The 22,780-nt window shown below is 45.7% G+C and overlaps 1 protein-coding gene across 3 annotated transcripts in view; it reads right to left on the minus strand.

The window, feature by feature from the left end:
• Positions 1-450: 450 nt before the first annotated feature.
• The window catches only part of RHEB (Ras homolog, mTORC1 binding), a 52,578-nt gene continuing 30,248 nt past the window's right edge, over positions 451-22,780 (minus strand). Inside the window, exons 2-9 of one of the 3 annotated variants that reach the window (XM_055591307.1) lie at positions 20,521-20,592; positions 13,925-13,992; positions 7,815-7,897; positions 7,122-7,178; positions 6,967-7,014; positions 6,224-6,305; positions 5,868-5,927; positions 451-964 (exon numbers count right to left, since the gene is read on the minus strand). In XM_055591307.1, coding sequence (XP_055447282.1) covers positions 5,883-5,927; positions 6,224-6,305; positions 6,967-7,014; positions 7,122-7,178; positions 7,815-7,897; positions 13,925-13,992; positions 20,521-20,592 — 455 coding nt within the window. In that variant the 3' untranslated portion in view covers positions 451-964; positions 5,868-5,882. The remainder of the gene's footprint in view (positions 965-5,867; positions 5,928-6,223; positions 6,306-6,966; positions 7,015-7,121; positions 7,179-7,814; positions 7,898-13,924; positions 13,993-20,520; positions 20,593-22,780) is intronic. The other 2 variants (XM_055591306.1, XM_055591308.1) reach the window with 2 other exon arrangements.

The following is a 22,780-nucleotide window of genomic DNA, read 5'->3' on the forward strand; positions in this document are numbered from 1 at the left end:
TCTATTTCCTAAGTAAGACCCTGTCTGCTGTGGACATCGAGCTAAGTACGAGGGACAGTGAGTGTTTCCCTACATCTCCTTCAAGGACCTAAGAGACAAGCCAGAGGGAGCCCAGAAGGCCCTCAGGAAGCCTGTAGTCCCACCTGCGAGAAACACTCTACCCAAGAGGGTGCCTTTGGGGGGTATGGGGGACACAGTCATTACTGGGGAACAACTCCTCTCACAGATCTCCCCCAAGGCCACTCGACTTCAGTCAATTAGAGACCCCCTCAAATGCAGGCACTCTACTCCACTGCCCATGGCCGCCAGGTGGACCGCTTGCCTCTGTCTGTGGCCACACAGCCCCCAGCGGCTCCTTGCAATCCAACCTGGAGCCTCCTGGGAGGCTGTGAGAGGTGCCCTCAGGAGGACAGCTTTCTTCTTTACTAGCCACACTGAGGAGCAGAAAGATTAAGGTTTGCAGCTATTTTATTTACAAGTATACATTTAACACAATGAAATAAACACTGATATACTGAAGCCTAGTTAATAGTAGTGTAACAATATGTATCATTTGAATGATTACATTATTTTAAACAACAAACTACACTGAAAAATTAATGCGATAAAATTCTTGGTCATAATATTATTAAGAAATACAATATATAAATTGAAAATATGATTGCTCAAAATTTGAAAATGGAAGTGAACTCATTTGGACAGAGTCAGAGTTGAACATAATCTGAAAGGAGGGGGTGAGGGAGAATCTCTGCCCCAAATGAAATCTTTCAGGTTAACAGAAGAGAAACGAAGCAGTTTATCGTAAAGGATGACGGGCAGTTGGCTTCCTCAGGTGGGACTGGGCCCCAGCGTCCCCGGTTCTGCAGGAGAATCACATCACCGAGCAGGAAGACTTTCCTTGTGAAGCGGCCCCATCGATTTTTTCTGCCTCCAAAATTATCCTTCTAAAAACATCAACAGCAGTCTGAAAACACAGAAAAAACCAACTGGCGTTAGTTTTAGTGGAGCTGTGACCAACGTGGGGTTGCAAAGAGTCAGACAGGACCCAGCGACTGAAACACATGATGGTGAACGTAGTTTCTGCTGGCGGGACAGGAGGAGGCCCACTGCCCAGTCCTGCGCTTGCAGGCCAGGCGTGGAGGCCACCAGCTGGAGGTGCCCCAGCGCTGCAGGAACCAGGGCTTCCACCTCCCCTGGAGACCCCCGTTTTCATCTGTCGCCACAGGAAGCTGGAGGAGTCGTCATCCCCGGGCTCTGGCCCGCTCCCCTCTGACCTTGGGGCCCAGTCTCCGCACCCCCTCACCCCTGGGGTTCTGACTGGAGCAGGGCAGGGGCTCCTCCTGCCTCACACCGCACCCCGCCCTTCACACCCTTTCCCCTCCCACCTCCTTAAACCCCTCGGCTCTGACTCTGAGGCTGTCCCCTCCACCCTCCACCCGAGCCTCCGGCCTCCAGGCCCCCTCTCTCTCCTGACGGTGCCTCCAGGGCCTGGCCCTTCACGAGGAGGAGCCCCTGTCCCTCAGGGCAGTGACCGTGACAATCCCGAAATGCCCATTTTCAAACCCTCGCGGGGTGGCAGCTACATCCTGTCATTACCAGGCACCAGCCCCCATCCTGACTTGCAGTTCTGCTCAGTACCCTGCTGGCCAGCACCCCTCGGCCCACTTCCCTGATCCAACCACACTTCCCTGCCCTCTCTCCCGGGCTGGCGCAGGCCCCGGGCAGTCTCTGTCCTTCCTCTCCCTGCTCTGCCATCCGCCCGCCTGCACCCACACGGGACGCAGCCAGGGGACACGCCCCCAGGGCCCCGAGTCCCAGCGCCCACCCACATTTCCCCAGTCTAGTCACCCGCCGGGATGAAGGGGTCGCGCCTCCTCCTTCCACTGGGGTCTCTGAACCTCTGCCCTGTTCTCACCCTCGCCTGATGACTGCGTTCTACACAGAAGCAGCACCCATAAGCGAACTCTGCACACTTCTTCTGCCAGTGACCACGCCCTTGAGTCTGGGCTCACCCACTCTGGCTCGCGCTTTCCTAGGATGGAATAATGGAGGCAGCCCTAGGCGAGCCCCAGCCAGCCCCCGGCCCAACGCTCTTGTCTAACCGAGGCCACTGGCTTCAGCAAGCACCCCTGTTTCCGCATCATCCATTCCCCTCCTTTGCCATGACTAAGCAGGCACGTTGGTATTTATTTCATCCTACAAAAAATGCACAGAAAAATGTGTGGAAAGATGCATGCCAAACTCTTACTAGGAGAGTACCGTGTGCCTGGAATCTGGCTTTCTAGATAAATCTTAGCACTCTTGATAACCTGTGTGGTCTGTCTCTGCCAAAGTGCGTTCTCTTTCATCAGACTGCTGGAATACAGTTTGTGAAGGCCTCCACAGAAAATAAGCCAAAACTGCAAACACATCTCATAGTTCAGTAATAGTCAAAGTGCAGTATTTGCACTGACTTGATACATTTTTTTTAAAACCACTGTGCATTTTGTTATCAACAAATCTGACTCAATTACACTGAGGACAGTTTATTTTAAAATACTGGATTTTTGGTTAGTACCAAGCTACACTTGAAAATTTATCAATAAAAAATTCAAGCAATTTACACAGACTGGTCTCTAATCGTGTGACTACTGATGAGGTGTCTCTTACTAGAGTCTCTCTCTTCCTACACACAGACCAAGAGTAGTAAGCATCCCAGTGCGGAGTACCTGTGTGGACCAGAATCACCTACACCTCTCACGTATGGAGGTCAGAGGGACTTGGTTACTCCCACCTGATGGGGAGTAGATTCGAAGACAAGGTGAGACAAGGTCCCAGGAGCCATGACCGAGGGCTGAGAAATAACCATACAACTGTGAGGACTGCAGCTTTCCAAGGATACACATACCATCACTGTATGTACCTAACTGGGATGGAAGAATCTTTCTGCCTTAACGGATTACTTCACGTCTGATAAGGTGTCTGTTGATCTGATGAAGATGCTCAAGCAACCAAGGCAATGGTGAGTTGGGTCATCTGACCCTCGAGCTTGTCTGGGATGTTTGAGGCCACCATACTGCACCCTTATCTTCTTTTAGAGTTTTGGCTGATATCAGATACATCTGCTAAATTTATCAGAACTTTTAAAGAATCATAGCAGTTGGAATTTTTTCATTTTAACTTTAAGCCTTGAGCACAATTCCATCTTTCCTCCGGATACCGAAAAAGCAGTCTACTGTCTTCTAAATGAAACTGAAAGGTCAAAGAGTAAATCTATCCAGAACTGTATTAAGAACCTCAAGCTACACTAAAGTGTAACATAAACCAGACAAGACAGGCCCGCATCCTCAGACCAAAATGGAGCTCAGTAACAAACCCTAAGCCAACGAGGCCACTCTCAGTGACCACAACCCTAGGTCACTCTCAGAAGATAAACTAGCCCGAGGTTTACCAGGCAATTCCTCTTGATTACATGGAGGCAGGTCCATGAAGTGTCTACACTTTGAGGCTGCTGGAAAGTGTAACAAAGGAACCGCCAGACATGTCCAGAGCAACACACACACACAACACACAGCATAGGGACCACGGGCCCCACAGGAGAGCGGAGAGGCTGCTGGCGCCTGTGTGACTGTCAAGTCGAAAAGAGTAACTGCTCTTGGATCCTCGGATTTTCTCCAAAGAGAACCAAGGCAGAGGGAAGCCGTAAACAGACCAAAGAAAGTGCAGGGCCTTTCAGCTGCACGCCTCACCCCGAAACACGTTTCAGCTGAGATACAGCGGTCACCAAACATGCATTCCAGGTGTACAACGTAGCGACTCGATGCGAGTGCGCGCTGAAAAGGCCCACGGCACCAAGTCTGCTTCAGTCACCATTTGTTTCTTCTTGTGATGAGAACTTTTAGGATCCACTCTTTTCTTAGCCGTTTGCAAATACACTGCATAGTCACCATGCTGTATATCATATCCCCAAGACTCCTTTTATAGCCTGTAGTTTATACTTTCTGACCACCTTCACATCTTTATAATGTAAATTTTCAAGCACACAGAAAAATGGGGTCAGCTGTAATAATAACCATTGGGCTCTGCTCCCGAGTTCACCAAATGTTAACGTCTGTGCTGTTAACATCTGTGCTTGCTCTCCCTCTATCCATCTACCCATCTATTCCATCTGAAACTAAGTTGCAGGCATTATGAAACTTGGCCCCTAAATACTCTGGTTCGCATTTTCTAAGAATAAGGATGTAGTTTCTTCCTAATCCCAACACCATCACCACTCCTAAGACAATCATTTCCAAAACATACTCGACTCTCTCCAACTGACTGGAAATGTCTTTCATACCAGCCATTTTAGACCAGATCCATTTTAGACCAGGTTCACAGAGACATTTAAATACAGAACAGTCTCCATCTCTCCCTCAGGAATACTATCATCTCTGTTACACTTTGGGTCAGGCACAGGCCTTCTCTTCTCATCTATCAGAAAGCACGGTAGAGAGGACTAGATTTGGGTTAAATTTAAAATTCAGTCCAAGTTTTTACACCTTCTGAAGTACAGAGTGATCATAAAAGGTTATTCACCTCTTGGAGCTTAAATGCCTCACTTATAAAATGAGACAGATCAACTAGATGATCTGAAGGGTACATAAGACACCCAATGTTTAGTTTAATTCAATTAGAGACAACACAGTATCTCTCAGCTCTTATTATCTGAATTCTCACTGTGTGTGTGTGTGTGTGTGTGTGTTAGTTGCTCAGTTGTGTCCGACTCTGCGGACTGTAGTCCGCCAGGCTCCTCTGTCCATTGAATTCTCTAGGCAAGAATACTGGAGTAGGTTGCCATTCCCTTCTCCAGGGGATCTTTCCAATCGGGATTACAGGCAGATTCTCTACCGTCTGAGCCACCAGGCTCTGCACTCAGAAACTAAACGGCTGGAGATAAACGTCTTGCTATCTACAACCCAGGAGGCAAGCACATGGATTTAAGTCCCCCCCCTGCTCACGCAGGGACAAGCACACCTGCCTGTCGGGACCCCTGGGCTGACCAGGCACCCACTGGAAACAGAACTACTGTCTGTACAAATTATGGAGAACAGGAAGCTCAGTGATACTGTCCTTGAATCTCAGGATGAAACAAAGGGGATAAGCGAGAAGAAACTAATTTTGGCTGGAGGACTCCTGAGGACCAAGGAGGAGGTGGGATTTGAGTAGCATTTCCAAGGGCAGGGGTCTTGGTGGGGAGAGGGGGCGGAGCTGGAGAAGGATAGCCCAGTGTCCTTCTCCCAACCCCCAAACTGTAGTTTTCTCACAAAAATGCAAGCCAATTCATTTTACCTGAGGATGAGACAAGATAACGTGTTGAAAAGACTTTAAGTATGCAGCTAATCATGTTAGAAAACCGTGAGCGCACAGGGGAGGCATCTGCAAGCGCCATGGTGTTGAGGGGAGTGGGAGGGGTTTGGTGGGCCTGCCAAGCGCAGGATGTGGTGGAAGAAGAAACTGGAAAAGTGTGATTCACACCCTGCACTCATCACCACGCTGAGCGCTCTGGGGCTTGTTCGACAGACGACGGGCAACCCACTGACAGTTTTTAGGTGAGTGACATCATCTGATCTGCAGCGAATAGAAACACTGGTAAGAATGTGGAGGTGGCAGGCAAGCTGGGCCGCTCTGGGTCTCAAGGAAGGAAGAGGAAAAAGGGGACACGGGAAGCCTGCTGACAAAGAACTGACATCCCTCCTCACACAGGCCTGAAAAGGAGCATCTGCTTGCAGGGCTGACGCCGGTGAAGCATGCTTGCGGAATGGTTCTCACTGGTTTCTATGTTTAAAAACAACACATACTCAGTTTTACCCAAGACAAAAAGGGGGGAGGCACAAGAACAAAATTACCAAAGTGACTTCAAATCATTCTTGTTTCTCTTCTACGCCTGGACTTAGTTCTGTACCAGCCTTTAGCATGAAACAAAAATAAGACTACGTGTTCACAAAGGAAGTATTGCCTTTACACCAATTAATTTCTATTTATCATACAAATATTCTAGGTCCCATCATACTTAGAACACTGACTGAATTAAAATATCAACAGCCTTTTATCTTCCTAAAGCAACCCAGAGCTGGGTACTCGAGATGGTGGGAGGAGGAAGACTGAACAGGAGTGATGGAGACCGCACGGAAACGCTGACTCGGCAACACACACACCCACGACTGAGGGGATACAGGGCAGTGGAGTTTTCAAAACCACGTACCTGATTTTCTTTAGCAGATGATTCCAAAAACGCTGCGTTCCAAGACTCTGCTAACGCTTTCCCTTCTTCATAACTGATCACCCTAATGGAAACAGAAAACTTTAATTGAAGTACTTTGCTCTTTACCACGTAAGGTGTGTGTAACTGACTGACGAGGCAGTCAGCTCAGTCTCATCCAGAGCGCACGCAGAGTCTCTCGGCCACCCTGAGCCGGGGCAGGGCGGACACTGCCTGACGGGGCTGCCCAGCTCCTGCAAATCCCCTATGGTTTGGAGAACAGGACTCCAGGACTCTGGCCTCCCCAACAGTCGACTCCTTTCTCAGCAGCTCGGCTGTAAGCCCTCCTAGACGGGCAATTCTGAAAGGGCCCACAGTGCCCCCCTGCTGCCCACGGGCCGGGTCTTCTCCAGATGCTGAGCTCCCCAGGAACAGGGTCCTCAGCCTGGTGCTCAGAAAACTGTGTGGACTAAACCAGCACTACCACTGTCTTTTTAGTCTGCTTTGTGCAGAACGGTCAAAGCACCTGAAGATAATTTTCTACAGTGTGTGCCCTCTTCTTAAGAGGAAGCATTCTGCACGATGGGTGAGAGTTTTTACTGCAGTTTTGTCTCTGTTATGCAGTCATTGCCACACTTCTGAAAACAGAAATGCTACAGCTAAAAATATTCTGGCTTTAAGAACAATTAAAAACAGAACCTCAGTGACTACATCACTTTATATAGCAGTATTTAGAAGCTACATACCTTTCCATATGTAGGTCTTTCTTATTCCCAACCAACATAATAGGTATTCTGTTAACACAAGGGGAAAAAAGCCAAAGTACACTAGTCAGTGCCCGAACTGATTGTTCAGATGATACTAGTATATCTAAAAAAAGAGATAAACTATTGCTACTTACTGTACTTTCCCCACCATATCCAACAATTTGCCATGGATAACTTTGATCACTTCAAAGCTATAAAACAAAAAGCATGAAATCAGACACCCATTTTAGTGGTGACATTCTGAAATGGTTGTTATTGATATTTATATTGGTAACAATAGAAAATGCCATAGACTCACCCTTTTAATATAAAGTAAACTGAACACAAGGAATTCCTTTATTTTTTTTCTAGCACTCTTTTTCACATGTTTATGTATTCAACACTCAGCAGCCCTTACTGAGAATATTCAAGGTGGAATAGGCAAGATACTTAAATTGGAACATTTACAACTGGGCTGATTTAATCTCTGAATAAAACATTTGTAGAATGTTCCTTAGCAATCAGCCCATGCTCCACACTAATAAGGTAAAAACACAGAAAAATAAATCAATTAAGTATTTCCCATTTTAATTAGCAGGAAAGCTCAGATCATGTTCATTCACTATTCTGGGCAGTCTGAGGTAAGACATAGTTTTTTATTCCACTGGTGCAAAAGAATATCTAATGGGATAATTTTTTCCCTTAACAACCTGTTTGCTCCACCAGACAACCACTAAAAACCATTAAAGTCTGATTGTTACTACTGCCAATTCCAGCATAATCCCTCAGAAAGATTAACGTCACCTAAGCATGGCAAATAAACTCAAGCAAGAAGAAGCAGGCCTTACCTTTTGATTGATGTAACAGAATACACAAGAATATAGCCATTAATATCTATGGAGTATGTCTGAGGAAAGATGGAATATTCATCCTGTGGAAGAAAAAATAATTACATTTGAGTAAAGTCTTCACATGGGGCTTCCCTGGTGGCTCAGTGGTAAAGAGTCTGCCTGCAATGTAGGAGACCGGGGTTCGATCCCTGGGTCAGGAAGATCCCCTGGAGGAGGAAAGGGCTGCCCACTCTAGTGTTCTTGCCTGGGAGGAGCCTGCCGGGCTACTGTCCACGGAGTCACAAGAGAGTCAGACACTCTAAGCAATTAAACAACAACGAAGTCTTTATACAGGGTAACAAGCAATCTGGACCATCACACGGTCAAAGAGCTCAAAGCAAGCAGAAAGTAGATTATTACTTTAGAGATATAGCTTTTATACACCCAAGATTTAAGGCTGGGGTAGTTATTTGCTTTAAGCCAATACTGATAAATGGCTCAGGCTAGTCTAAGACTTTCTAGGGACGGCTAACGTCTTGCAGTTTGTGAGAGAGACAGAAGGAATGAAAAGACTGGCTCCGTGATCCTGTGTCAAAGAAAAGCACCACCACATTTCTTGTGGACATAAAGCCCAGAGTCCCTTAGGCCTCGCAGAAAATTCACGTGTGCTCTAGTTTATCCCATCAATGTGTGTTTTCACCTATTTCCCTCACGTGAGTCACAATAGCCTGAGCCCAGTCCATGGTCATTAGTGGGCTGCTACCAGCACTTGAAAAAGAGGCTGACTGAAGAAACAAAACACCAGACTCAAGTCAGCATACTCAGATTTTTTAGGATCGAATGAGCTGTTTATTGAGCAACTTTAGGAATTAAAGGCACACCTGACGCCACTGCCTATTAGGACCAGTTTCATAAAGGTTTATGAGGAACCCTGGTGCTTTGCGTACAGAATTATTTAAAGCACACGGAAGTGTCTAATGTGAAAGCAGGATTCAAGAGCGCCGCTGTCTGGTCCAAACATTTCCTGCTTCAGCTGAAACACAGCTGTTACTATTCCATCCCATCCCAAGCTCTACTGTAGGAAAGTCACACCACGCCGTCCTCACATCAAGTAACTGTCTGTTAACTGTGCAAGTCCAGTGTGGTTATGACGATGACCCCGAATCACTGCCCCATGCTAATGTGTCTTTAAAAAAAGAGAACTACCAATGCTCTGATATTAATCAGATAACAGCGTTTCAACATCACAGAGCTTACTACATATGCAAAGTAAAACCATTAATTATTAGTACAGTTATGATTAAGTTTAATTCACTTTAGTGATGTTGAAAATCAAATTATTAATGGAATGACAGATCTTTCTACCCAGATTAAAACAAAATTTCAAATGCTTTTAGTAGAGAATTCAGCGACAGTAGACTCAAAGTTAAAAATTTCATCATTTTCAAGAGGCACAGTGTGAAAAAAGTAGTAAGAAAGTAAAATGGAGGAAAAAGACCCTCAGCTTTAACAGTGACCAAAGAAGACAAAACTCCTAGGAATAAAACCTAAGAAAACAGAAGTGTAATATATAGTCCAGCTGAAGAAAATCTTAAGATAGTTCTAAAAGATAAAAAGACTTAATCAGCTGAAGAGTGTGCCACAGACTTCAGCAAGAATATGCAGACTCGTAAGGATACCTATTAATTAATCCTAAATTATACACGAATGTAACATACTCCTGATGAAAAGTGTACTTCCTGAGAAAGAATAGCAACGGCACAGCAGGTGGGTGGAAACCATAAAGCTAGAGATGAAAACAGAGCAGGATTACTTTATGAATGGAGCAGACTGGGAAGTCTGCAAAGCCCCAAACAGATCCAGGAAGCAGGCATATAACACTGGCATTTCAAATCGGTACGGATGAAAGGTAACCCTCAGCTAAATGTACAGCGAACAAATGCAGAGCCACCTGCGGGTAAACGAACACCCTGGATCTCTAACTCACACCCTAGCAAAGTGTATTCCAGAGGAATCAAAGGCTTGCAGGTGAAAACTGCCTGTGCACACGGTGGACGGGAGGATTAAAAACAAACAACGGTCTTGGTTCAAAAGGGATTAATCAACTCAACTATATGAAAATGAAGTTCTTCATGGCTAAAGTCTTTCAAACAAAAGGAAGACTGAAAACAAAACCTCGAAGCTCAGCTCATATACTAAATGCTAATTTTCTTCACATATTAAGGGATTTTTATAATCAGCAAGCAAAGACCATCCTGCCAAAAGACAAGGGTGAGGGATGTGAACAGACAAGATAATTTACAGAACGGAAATAAAAATGTCCTCAAACACAGGAAAATAAGATCAAATTCCTTAATAAGAAAGACAATTAAAATGACACTGGGATACTATTTTTCACCCAGCAGACTGGCAAATATAAAAAAAATTGGCCACACGTCGTGATGGTGAGGCTCCAGGGAAACAGGCAGTCCTGCTGACTGCTGCCAAGCAGGTGACCCTGTGGGTCCAGGAGCCCCCCACCCAGGAAATCTGATTTGCGTGCCAGACGTAACCACCTTTCTAAAGCAGCCCAAGACACTGACTGCGGCACTGCTGGTGGCCGGACCGGAAACAACCTAATTGCTGATCAGCAGTCGCAGGACCACGCATCCTGGGCTGCCGCGGCAGCTCGGCGGCAAAACCCTGCCAGCCAACGCAGGAGACGTGGATTCAGTCCCTGGGTCAGGAAGAGCCCCTGGGGAAGGAAATGACAACCCACCCCAGCATTCTTCGCCTGGGAAACCCCACGGGCAGAGGAGCCTGGTGGGCTACAGGCCACGGGGTCGCAAGAGTCAATGCGACTTACGGACTAAACAACAAAGGATATATCCAAACAATGGGCTATGCAGTCCTGGCGGGGCGGGCGGGGCAGGCAGGGCGGGCTGTCTGTACATATACAAAATAGTCTCCAAGATGGAGATACAGAAACACATTACTTTTTGTGTAGAAAAGAAAAGAAAAAACGTGAAATATATTTGCATGTTCATGTATAAAAGAGCTTGGAAGCATTTACTAAAAACTTACAATGGGTTACTGCTGGCAGAGTGAAGCTAAGACAGCTACAGTAGAAAGATTTGACTATTTAACTTTTTGCGTTATTTGATTTCTATTAACATGTACATGTATTTCTAGATGACCTTAAAAGACAACAAAAAACCAGGGGGGGGCGGAGTTTGACATTAAAATCGACTGTCTCTGACTCACTTGTCATGAGCTTACTTAAACTAGACCAAAACAAAATATTTCATGCAAACTAAAAATAACCAACTTGTATTTACTATGTTCATCATGATCCCTAGCTGGGCAATTAAATCAGCTGCATAAAATAAACAAACTACTAAATAAACAGTACTTGCTATCAAATATTTAATTCAGTTCAGTTCAGTCCCTCAGTTGTGTCCGACTCTTTGCGACCCCATGAATGGAAGCACGCCAGGCCTCCCTGTCCATCACCAGCTCCCGGAGTTTACTGAAACTCATGTCCATAGAGTCACTGATGCCATCCAGCCATCTCATCCTCTGTCGTCCCCTTCTCCTCCTGCTCCCAATCCCTCCCAGCATCAGGGTCTTTTCCAACGAGTCAACTCTTCACATGAGGTGGCCAAAGTATTGGAGTTTCAGCTTTAGCATCAGTCCTTCCAAAGAAATCCCAGGGCTGATCTCCTTTAGAATGGACTGGTTGGATCTCCTTGCAGTCCAAGGGACTCTCAAGAGTCTTCTCCAACACCACAGTTCAAAAGCATCAATTCTTTGGCGCTCAGCTTTCTTCACAGTCCAACTCTCACATCCATACATGACCACTGGAAAAACCATAGCCTTGACTAGACGGACCTTTGTTGGCAAAGTCATGTCTCTGCTTTTCAATATGCTATCTAGGTTGGTCATAACTTTCCTTCCAAGTAGTAAGCGTCTTTTATTTATGGCTGCAGTCACCATCTGCAGTGATTTTGGAGCCCCCCAAAATAAAGTCTGCCACTGTTTCCACTGTTTCCCCATCTATTTCCCATGAAGTGATGGGACCAGATGCCATGATCTTCGTTTTCTGAATACTGCTATACAGTAATTGATTACATGTAATTTTACTCCTCAAATGCGTGAGTGAACAAATGTATTACAGACTGCTTTTACGGAAACTGCCCTTTAATCATTCTTCCTTGCTACCACAGTCTTAACCCCAGACCCAGCCCATAGGAGTCCAATTTAAAAACAGCTCTTGGAGCAGTAAATGTAAGTGCCATGTCATCCAATTTCTACAGAAAGAGGGTGGGACTGTGGCACAAGAAATACTGCCCCGGCTGTCCCATCCTGAATGGTATATAAACACAGCACAGCCTTTAATGGTCTCCCAAGTGTGAATACAGCCTTTAGGAACTATTAGCTGCAATGAGAACAAATTATTCAAAGCACCTAACCTGGGTATCATCTGTGCAGAAATTCTCTAAATATTTTGAGCCGGTGGTAACAAAATCCAAAGGAGCGAGACAGCAGGGCTCAGGACTTAGCCCACACTCCTATCACACTGACACCAGACACAGTCCCTGAGAGCTCTGGCCCTTTCGGGGTCATTCTTTGTATCACTCCGTCATTAAAACAGTTAATGGCAAAGTGTACGTTTATACTTTAGAGCAAAACAAAACCTCATAGAACACACTCAGAATAAGGTCCTACCCCAGGGGCTCTTCTACACTGGTTTCTAAGCCATGTGATCAGTCATCTATGAGGCCGGTCGCTGGTGAAGATTTCTGTTGTTTCTCTTGTTTCAGTAGGCTCCCACTCTGCAATGGGCAGGGACCGCATTGACTGAAAGCCTAGAATGGCTCGCTCTAAGAAAACCCCATGAGGTCATGGACGTTGAATGAACGAGCTGGGTGTTACAGCTCTGGGACACACACATTTGCTGTATCTGAAGCTTCCAGAAAGGAAACTCCAGGATGCCAAAATGACTCAATACAGCTATTCTCTTGCTTCACTGGGTGGGGGTGGGGTGGGGGGGGTGCGGTTTACACTTTCCTTCTTCGTTCACATCAAAATATGAAGCAGAGGGAATCATTCCAAACCCAGAAGGCAGGCCGCATCCTTCTAGGTCTATCCGTTTTCCCAGGTTCCAGAAAAAAAGCCTCCATTTAACACGGCAGACAGGCTACCTGACTCTTACCTGCCTGCCAGTCTGATCCTCTGCTGATTCTAAGACACAAGGTGGCATCCCAGCGTCTTTACAGGCCCAGCCTCAAGGCAGGCCATACATTCAGCTGAACAAAGTGGTTTTTAATCAAAGTAGGACTGGGTGACATGTAATGGGGGAAGATGAGCTGTCAAAGGGTTCTCTCTGTTCCTTTGAAGTTCTCTTCATTTCTTTTATCCTTTGCATGCATGCTAAGTCGCTTCCGTTATGCCCAACTCTTCGCGACCCCATGGACTGTAGCCCGCCAGAATCCTCTGCCCGTGGGATTCTCCAGGCAAGAATACTGGGGTGGGCTGCCATACCCTCCCCAGGGATCCGGCTCCCATGTCTTATGTCTCCTGCACTGGCAGGCGGGTTCTTCGCCACTGGTGCCAGCGACCTACTGGCCACCTCCACTGTCACATTAACCTGTGAATCTCTTTTGGGGGGAGGGGTTACTTACCTTTGGCAATTACTGTCTAGCAAGGAAAACTGACACTCTTTAATCTTGTAATCATATAATAAATCCAAACAACCGGCTTGTTTCTGCCCTATACCTTTCCCATGCCTTTTGCCCTGGAAAAGATCTACTTTTGTTCTTAATGTAGAAGGAGACGTATTTCAAAGGGAGGAAAAGCACTGATGTGATCCTCTGATATGGAATCAATGTTTAGAAAATAGAAAACTATCCTGTAATAAATATAAACCTTTACAATGCCATCATGAATATATTCAAAACAAATTCTGATGTAGAAAAACAAGCTAATTATTTGAAAAAACTTCCATTAAGTCTCTTTGAAAAGACAAAGCAGACAGCCTACTGATGTCTACACACACATCACAGGGGCTCTCTTGGCATCGTCCTTGTGCTTACGGATCAGGAGCAGGGCCAGGATGCCGGACATGCTGTACCGATTCTGACACTTACCTGCCCAGCTGTGTCCACAAGTTGAAGATGATACTCCTGTCCATTTACTGTGATCAATTTTGTGAAAGCTACAGTGAAAAAGGAATTAAAATATTTGTTAGCTAGAAAAAAACGAACTTTCAATCACTGAAAGCTTGAACAATGACAACCAATTAAGCAGAGTCTTTAATAATCTCATAAAACGATCCCAGAAAACAAAAAGACTGTCCAAGTTAATAGACTCTTCCACTCTTCCATTATTTAACTAAGCAGTGACGACTTACTAAAACCAACATCAGGCAAACCTCTAACTATTTTCAAAGAAACTGAGAGCAGACAATACTTCTCATCTTATACAAAGCAGTTTGAATACTCTGTGGACAGCCCTCTTGTGAAAAAGTGCAACATATAAAGTCTGAGGTCTAGAATGGATCCAAAGCACACAACTTTTCATTAATTTATAGCAAGTCTGGTGTCAGAACACAAAGAGCTAATATTAACTGAAGTGCTAAGAACTTCCAGTGCATAAAAAATTAAACAATTTTATCGAGAAATAGAACGGCACAGAATAGATGTTCTTTGTGAAGTCACCACTCTGACTTGGCTTAAGGCTGGAAGCAATTTGTCACAACTGCTTTTCCCTATCAGGGGGGTGGGTGGGAATCAGACTCAAATCACTTAGGGAAAGTTAATAATTCTAAGGAGAAAGAGAGCAAACAAATAGAGATGAAAGAGGAAAGAACTATTAACAGTAATAGGCTATGAACCCCTGGTAAATAACCATCTGAGCCCTGGTAAATAAATGGAACAGATTTCTTCTGCACACCCCAGGCCCAGCATCTTGACTCAGCCTGAGTCCTCAGTCTCCTGGCTGGCCCCCTACCTGACTGGAGCGGCCAATAGAATCCACCCCTTGCACCACTGAGAAAGGACCCACTTCTGCCACAGACGAAAGAGAAAGCAAAAAGTGACTGATGAAAATCCTGAGAGAAAGCTGTGACGAGGAGGAGAGATCTTACGTCAAGGATGAATTCGCCCAGGAGAGAAAGGCTCGCCCCCAAGACAAGCAATAGTCGAAGAGACTCGTCCTAGCACCAAGTCTTTCTGACGCGACTAGGGCGGGGCTAGAATCAGGGAAGCGAGAATTGCAGAGCAGAACACCCAAGCCGGCTGCCACACTTTATCATTCCTGTGCTCTTTCTGAAAACCATCACTTCAGTGAAATCATCACACTGGATGAAAACTGAATCAGAATGTATCAAGAGAGGGAGTACCCAAGATAAACTGCTTTCATCACTTCTAAGAAAAAAATGCTACTGTACTCTTCCCCCATTCTAAAGGAGATCAGTCCTGGGATTTCTTTGGAAGGAATGATGCTAAAGCTGAAACTCCAGTACTTTGGCCACCTCATGCGAAGAGTTGACTCCTTGGAAAAGACTCTGATGCTGGGAGGGATTGGGGGCAAGAGGAGAAGGGGACGACAGAGGATGAGATGGCTGGATGGCATCACCGATTCGATGGACGTGAGTCTGAGTGAACTCCGGGAGCTGGTGATGGACAGGGAGGCCTGGCATGCTGCAACTCATGGGGTCACAAAGAGTCAGACACGACTGAGCGACTGAACTGAACTCCTCCCCAACGCTGTAACCCTGAATTTGGGGTGCACAGCGGACTGACCGTGCTCCTGATCCCTGTGAGCCGGGGGCAGTCGTGGTGTGCTGTGTGAAGACCTGCCCCCTCCCCATCACACTCAGTCATGTGAGACCAGAAGCGCATCTGAGACTCCATGGAAGCTCTGTCAGGGATGCTGGTGAGCAAGAAACTCTAGATCACCGAGACAGAACACTCATTGTTCAGGAACTCTTTCCTGGGGACTGGTGATCACCGCCAGCACTATTCCAAGTGTTCAAGACACTGCAGTCTCTGACCTCAGTGAGCTGACACCCCAGGAAAGGGAGGATAAGCAGAAGGAGAGACAGACACACACAGTCAATTAGCTTCTCTATGAAAAGCATCCAGGCAGAGCTGAAACTGCAAGTTAAAAAGTAAGAAAGTCAAGGAAAAGTGAGAAAGACTAAGCCACTGAGACTGCGAGAACAGTGAGGGTAGGGGGTGGGGAGAGGGGCAAAGTAATGAACACGCTAGGACGTGGTCAGTAACCTGGTGCAATCTGTATTTAAAGAAAAGATCACTCTGGCTATGCCATGAGTAATGAGATGGACGAAAATGGATGAGGGACACAGGGAGACGCCATCTAGACTATCACGATCTGGGAAGGATGGGGGCCTGGACTGGAGGGCTGAGAAACGGCTGATTCTGGATGCAGTGCACAGGGAGAGCCAGAGGGTTTTCTCACGGACTGGAGGCAGGTGTGAGAGACTGCAGATCAGGATGACTCCTGAGCTTCTGGCCTGAGCGACTCGAGGCCCGAGTCACCAGGTATCAGCAGAGGCAAGGCCTGGAGGAGCTGCGGTGGGGGTTGGGGGGGCGGTGTGGCTGGGTTTAGTTATGTTCAGCGTGGAAGCCCAGGAAATATCCAAGGGGCAACGGGGGCAGCTAAAGAAAACAGCTGAGTTGAGGGGAGAGACAGGGTCACTAGAGTGCAAAGGTCTGAGTGCTGGGGGCACTGCGAGGCCTGGTCAGAAAGACATAAGAGATTCAACCAAGCAATAGGGGACGTACTGGCCAGTGAGGGGAGAGACAGAGAAGAAACAAGATATTAATAAGCGTTTTAGCATTTCATTGCCTAGGAAGAGGATGTAAATCCTCCTACACACAGCAGTGAAATGAAACTGAAGACCTTCCATCTGCCGCGGGAACACTGCCTCTTCTTGTTACTACAGAAAAAAGGGAAGTGCAACGAGAGGCACTATGGGTTCCACAGCCTGGAAAGACACTCGACACGACCTCCTGGTGTAGAAGGGAAAGGCGGCCGGCCCCTGCGACCCTGTCCTTAGGCTCTCCTCTCTCCCTCCCTTTTCCAATCACTAGAGAAATTCCTCCAGTTTCCAACCTCAAACCCTGAAACTGCCGCCAGCAAGACGAACAGCTGCTTATGAGCTAAAGTTAAATCTAATAAGCAAATAAGCAGCATATTAATAAAGGTTTCTAAAATGAGGTACTCACAAAATAAGATCTGCGTTACTAATGTGTGCTGAGAACTGATTCACAGTCTGCTGGACAAGTTACCCACCATGCAACACGTGGTGATGCGGCACAACGCCTAAGGAGGATTTCCCAACCTCTGGGGAGGAGCTGTACTAATCCGCTAACAGTGCTACTTCCAGATGGCAGAAACTGAACCGCGGCTCGTTTTCCTTTAAATTATAAACTACCACTGTGGGATTTCATCATATCAACTTAGTTTCAATTGAGGTGTGACAGCAGCCATGAAATTAATATATGCTTGCTCCTTGGAAGGAAAGCTATGACCAACCTAGACAGCTTATTAAAAGCAGAGACGTTACTTTGCCGACAAAGGTCCATCTAGTCAAAGCTATGATTTTTCCAGTAGTCATGTATGGATATGAGAGTTGGACCATAAAGAAAGCTGAGCGCCAAGGAATTGATGCTTTTGAACTGTGGTGTTGGAGAAGGCTGTTGAGAGTCCCTTGGACTGCAAGGACAGCCAACCAGTCAATTCTAAAAGAAATCAATCCTGAATATTCCCTGGAAGGACTGATGCTGAAGCTGAAACTCCAATACTTTGGCCACCTGATGCAAAGAACTGACTCCTTGGAAAAGACCCTGATGCTGGGAAAGATTGAAGGCAGGAGCAGGCGACAACAGAGGACAAGATGGTCGGATAGCATCACCGACTCAACGGACATGAGTTTGAGCAAACTCCGGGAGATAGTGAAAGACACGGATGTCTGGCGTGTTGCAGGCCACGGGGTCCCAAAGAGTCGGACACAACTGAGCAACTGAACAACCACCACCGTTACATCAATCTAGTTTGAATTGAGTTGTGGGAGTAACACTACAGTATATAACAAAAGCACACTGGCAGAGCAGTATTTGGTCTAGAAATTTCCTCAAACTAGAAAATATTACCATGGTTTTATTGATGCTATTTTCTTAAACCCCTGTTAAAAGATGACAGAGTCCCAGAATTTTTGCTTTTGCAGTGATACTTCAGAGATGTGTTACTAGTGAATGTTTGCTAGCAACAACTTGGACTAGATTATAAAGTCAGGTGTAGCGGTTCCCAGATTTAGAGTACTGTTTTTCAAAACCATAAAACCACACATTCATTTATGATGCTACCAACAAGTTTATGACAACCATTTCCTTGCTCGTTCCTTGTTTTCTCTGAGCAATTTTTTCCTGCTACATTGTGGGGGGGAAGGGTGGAGGGTTTCTCACTGAATTAGTTGGTCAGAAGCCTCATATATGGAAAGTGATGTCTCTATATGCCTCATAAACTTAAAAAAATTTTTATTATTATTTGTTTCCGGCTGGGCTGGGTCTTCACTGCTGCATGGGTTTTCTCTAGCTGTGGTGAGCAGAAGCTCCTCTCTGGCTGCGGTGCTTGGGCTTCCTTTGTTGCGGAGCGTGGGCTCTGGAGCAAGGGCTCAGCAATTGCTCTGCGGTAAGTGAAATCTTCCCGGACCAGGGGTCGAACCTGTGTCCCCTCTGCTGGCAGGAGAACTCTTAGCCACTGGACCACCAGGGAGGTCCCACCTCATGAACTTTAAAGGGACTCGTACTCTGACAATCATTTCTGCTCTTGCCAAAAAATTTAATAAATACTGAGAATTCAATCTTCATTACTGAATACCAAGTGTTAGGAAAATATTATCAATGTGATTAAAGATGATGCTGACAGCCTTCAAGGTAGGATTATATTCTGGTTTTGAGACAGCATCAAGGTAAGAAAGTCCCACTTTCATCAGGTCCATTACTTACATACAAAGAAAATGTATTTATATACAACATGACTTTCCTTCCTATTCAATTTTAAATGGCACAAAGCTAAAGAATTAGAAGAACCACGTTTAGGGCAAAACTTGCCGTGAAAACTGTCTTCTATGGATAAAATTCCCAAATAAGCCTGATCTCTTTAAGGACACAAACTTCGAAACTGCTACATATAGCAAATATTAAGGGCAAGGTCATGGGTTATTCTGTCCTTATTCTGACGTTGAGGCAACCATGCTTGTGCACGTAGCATTCAGATGAATCTGCTCCTCACACTGGCACACTAGTCGATGTCAGCTAAACACAACAACACAGGATGGAGTCAGGACACCTCCCTCCTGAGACTGGCAGGGGTTACCTCAAACTCGGATTTGCACAGAGTTAGCTCAGCAACCTACAGGCTTCCTTCCCTGCCACCAGCATGCTGGGACGCGAAGGACAGTTGGGTATTTTAAGCCAGAGGCTGGCAAACTCTGTCTGAAAGGGGCCAGACAGTAACTATTTCAGGCTCTTCAGGCCAGATGGTCTCTGAGGCAGCCACTCAACAGCTCTGTGATCGTAGAGCTAAGATGGCCAGGGCCATGTTCTGATAAAACTTTATGGATCCTGAAATCTGGATTTCACACAACACTCAAATGTCACCGTCATTATTCTTGTTTTGATTTTTTCAAATATTAAAAAATGTAAAAATCATTCTTTGCTCATGAGCCATACAAAAAGGCAGTGAGGCCTTTGTGACATGCAGGCCATTGTCTGTCAAACCCATCATGAGCCTCTTTTTTGACAGGAGAAGTCTTCAAATCCAGCTGTTAAAGAGTCATGAACCTGGCTGTTAAGTCAGCTTCGGTCTAACATGCCAATCAGACTTTGACAACCTTAGCTTTAAATATGTAAGCTCCTGGCAAGATTCTAGCTAAGTCCTGGTGTCAAGAACCTCAAGACTTGGTTCTAGTGTCTGCCTAGGGTTCTAAGACAGCCTGAAATAAGACCAGTGTCCAAAACACCCGCTTCCCAGGATGGAAGCGTTCCAGGTTCTTTTCCCTGTTCCCATGATCTAGGCTTGGGCCGTGGGCCTAGAATCCTTCAGGAAGATTCTGAAACCACAGACTGATACTGGACAAAGTAAAGGCTGAGGCTGGTTCTGGTCTTGGGGGCCTTTTTCTCCATATGTCCTAAAATGCCAACGAGCTCTGGATGCAACTTTTCAGAAAACGCTGCAAGGGCTCGCTCCAATCCTGAAACAGCTCACTCTCCACAGCCTCCTCTTTAGAGCTGGAAGGGGCTGTGGGGACTAGAGGATCTACAAAAGTAAGGTACAAAGGAGCTGGAGTGTTTTCATCCTTTCAAGCTTGGAATCGCTAGTAAGGGCTACCGTTGAGAAGGGGAAAGAAAAGACTGCATACTCTCTTTTCTTACAGCAGCATCTCTAATAGGAGGTTCCAATGTGGAACTGGATCCTATGGAAATGAGTAACAACTTCAAGATAATGGGATATGGACATCATTCATTCAGTGTGAAGTAAAATTCATTCCGTGTGAAATGGGTAAAGCTGTGGAAGTTTTTCTGGGCCCCCCGCTTGGAGATCTATAGGTTTAACTGAATATCCTTTGCAATCAAAGCCTCCAGGAATACACAGTGGCTGCTGATAAGCAAAAATCAGGCTTCTCAGCTTATAAATCCCTGAAAACAATACTTACTATTTTCTATGGTTGGATCGTAGGAGTCAACAAATTGGCCTTCAACAAACTGAATCGTCAACGAGGATTTCCCTATAAAAGAGAGCAACAGCTCAGTATGTATTGGCATATTAAGGTAAAAAAAAAAACAAAAAACTTTAATTTTACTGTTTTACCAAAAAAAGTCTAAGAGGAAATATATTCCATATATAAAATAGGAATTTAAGCAATGAAGCTACTATGAATTAAACATGTCTGTGATATTAACAAACAGCACTAACCCATAAGCATATCACACAGTTTGTTAAAAGTAAACAAACCTTTAAATAAGGTCTAAGCTAATTTCCTCTGGTGTCCCTGAAATCTGGTTATTAATTTTGAACATAAAGTTAATACAGCATTATTAGTTTGAGTTCTTTAATGTATGGATGTTCTAAGTGTTATAAAGCATCGTTTTTAAAGAAGAGATCTGAAAATGGGCTTCCCTGGTAAAGAATCTGCCTGCAATGCAGGAGACCCAGGTTCGATCCCTGGGTCGGGAAGATCTCCTGGAGAAGGGAATGGCAACCCACTCCAGTATTCTTGCCTAGAGAATCCCATGGACAGAGTAGCCTGGTGGGTTACAGTTCATGGGATCGCACAGAATTGGACATGACTAAGCGACTAATACAAACACACAATATCTGAAAAAATGTGATAAAAGTCTATTTTAAATGAATCAAGAGCCAGCCTTCAGTTCTCTCCCCTCTGCTGTCAGTCAATTTCTACTGAGGGGCTTGAGAACAGGGACCCTGTGAAGAAAGAGGGCAAGGCTACATTGCAGCCGTCCTGCTGAGTCGCAGGGGACTGGTTCCAGGACTCCTCTCAGACACCAAACTCTAAGTCCCTCATGTAAAACTGGTATAGTATCAATGAACTTACAAAACAGAAATAGACTCAACGACACAGAAAACAAATTTATGGTTACCAAAGGGGGAAGGTGTGTGTGGGGGGAATCTATTAGGAGTTTGGGACTAGCAGATATAAACTATAAACAATAAGGTCCCACTGTACAGCACAGGGAATTATGTTCAATAACCTGTAACAGACTATAATGGAAAAGAATACGAGAATATATATATACACACACACACACACATAAAACTAAATCACTTTGCTGTACACCTGAAACTAACATACATCTCTAGATTACTTATAATACCCTATAATACAAAGTGAATACCATGTAAATAGTTGTCAGTGTGTAACAAATTCAAGTTCTGCTTTGTGGAACTTTCTGGAATTCATCCCCCAACCCAATATTTTCCATCCGAGGTTGGCTGAACCCCTGGATGTAGAACCTGCGAATATGGAGGGCAGACTGATTTTATTGGCAGGAAATAGGAAGTGGTTCCTCCCTAATTTCACCCCAAACCCTTCCTTCTCTCACATTCTTAGAGCATTATTAAACACCCATCTTACGGGCCTGCTGAATCTCATGGAACTTCCACCTCAAAGGACATGCAGGGAGGGCCAAGGAGAGAAGTCTGATAAGACTAGTTCCACACTTGTGGTGCCCACCTCCCTCCAGACCACAGAGAGGTGTGGCTCAAACTTTCACACCAAAGGCAGTCCCCATACACTCCAATTAATAATAATCACATGCGCTTCAAAGTCGGGGCTGTGGGAGACGACGAGAAAAGCCCAAGCCGGCAGCCTCGCTGGATGCGCGTGCAGTAAGCACAATTCAGAGCACCTTTAGGATGCCTAAAAACTGCAAGTGTTCTCTACAAAGCAGTCTACAAGAGCTTCTGATAATTAAATGTTACTGCCCCGGTTAAAACCCTCACTGCCACCAGAATAAGCCCCACCTCCGAACCACAGCCCACGGTCCCAGGCTCTGCCCACCAGGGATCCCTACCTCATCTGCTGCGCCCACCCCCACCCCCAAGTGAGTGAAGTCACTTAGTCGTATCTGACTCTTTGCCACCCTGTGGACTGTAGCCTACCAGTCTCCTCCATCTATGGGATTTTCCAGGCAAGAGTCCTGGAGTGGGTTGGCATTTCCTTCTCCAGGGGATCTTTCCGACCCAGGGATGGAACCCCGTCTCCTGCGGTTCAGGCAGACGCTCTCTATCTGAGCCACTGGGGAAGCTCGGTCGTAATCTTCCATCTTCATATCCACCCCCATCCCCAAGCTCCAGTCAGATCCTTCCATGTTCACCAAGTTCCTGCCGCCTTCATGCCTTTGTCCCAGCCGCCCACCCCCATCTCTGAATGTACACACTTTTACTGTTATTCT

Source organism: Bubalus kerabau, chromosome 8, assembly GCF_029407905.1.
Source record: "Bubalus kerabau isolate K-KA32 ecotype Philippines breed swamp buffalo chromosome 8, PCC_UOA_SB_1v2, whole genome shotgun sequence".
Lineage (NCBI taxonomy): Eukaryota > Metazoa > Chordata > Mammalia > Artiodactyla > Bovidae > Bubalus > Bubalus kerabau.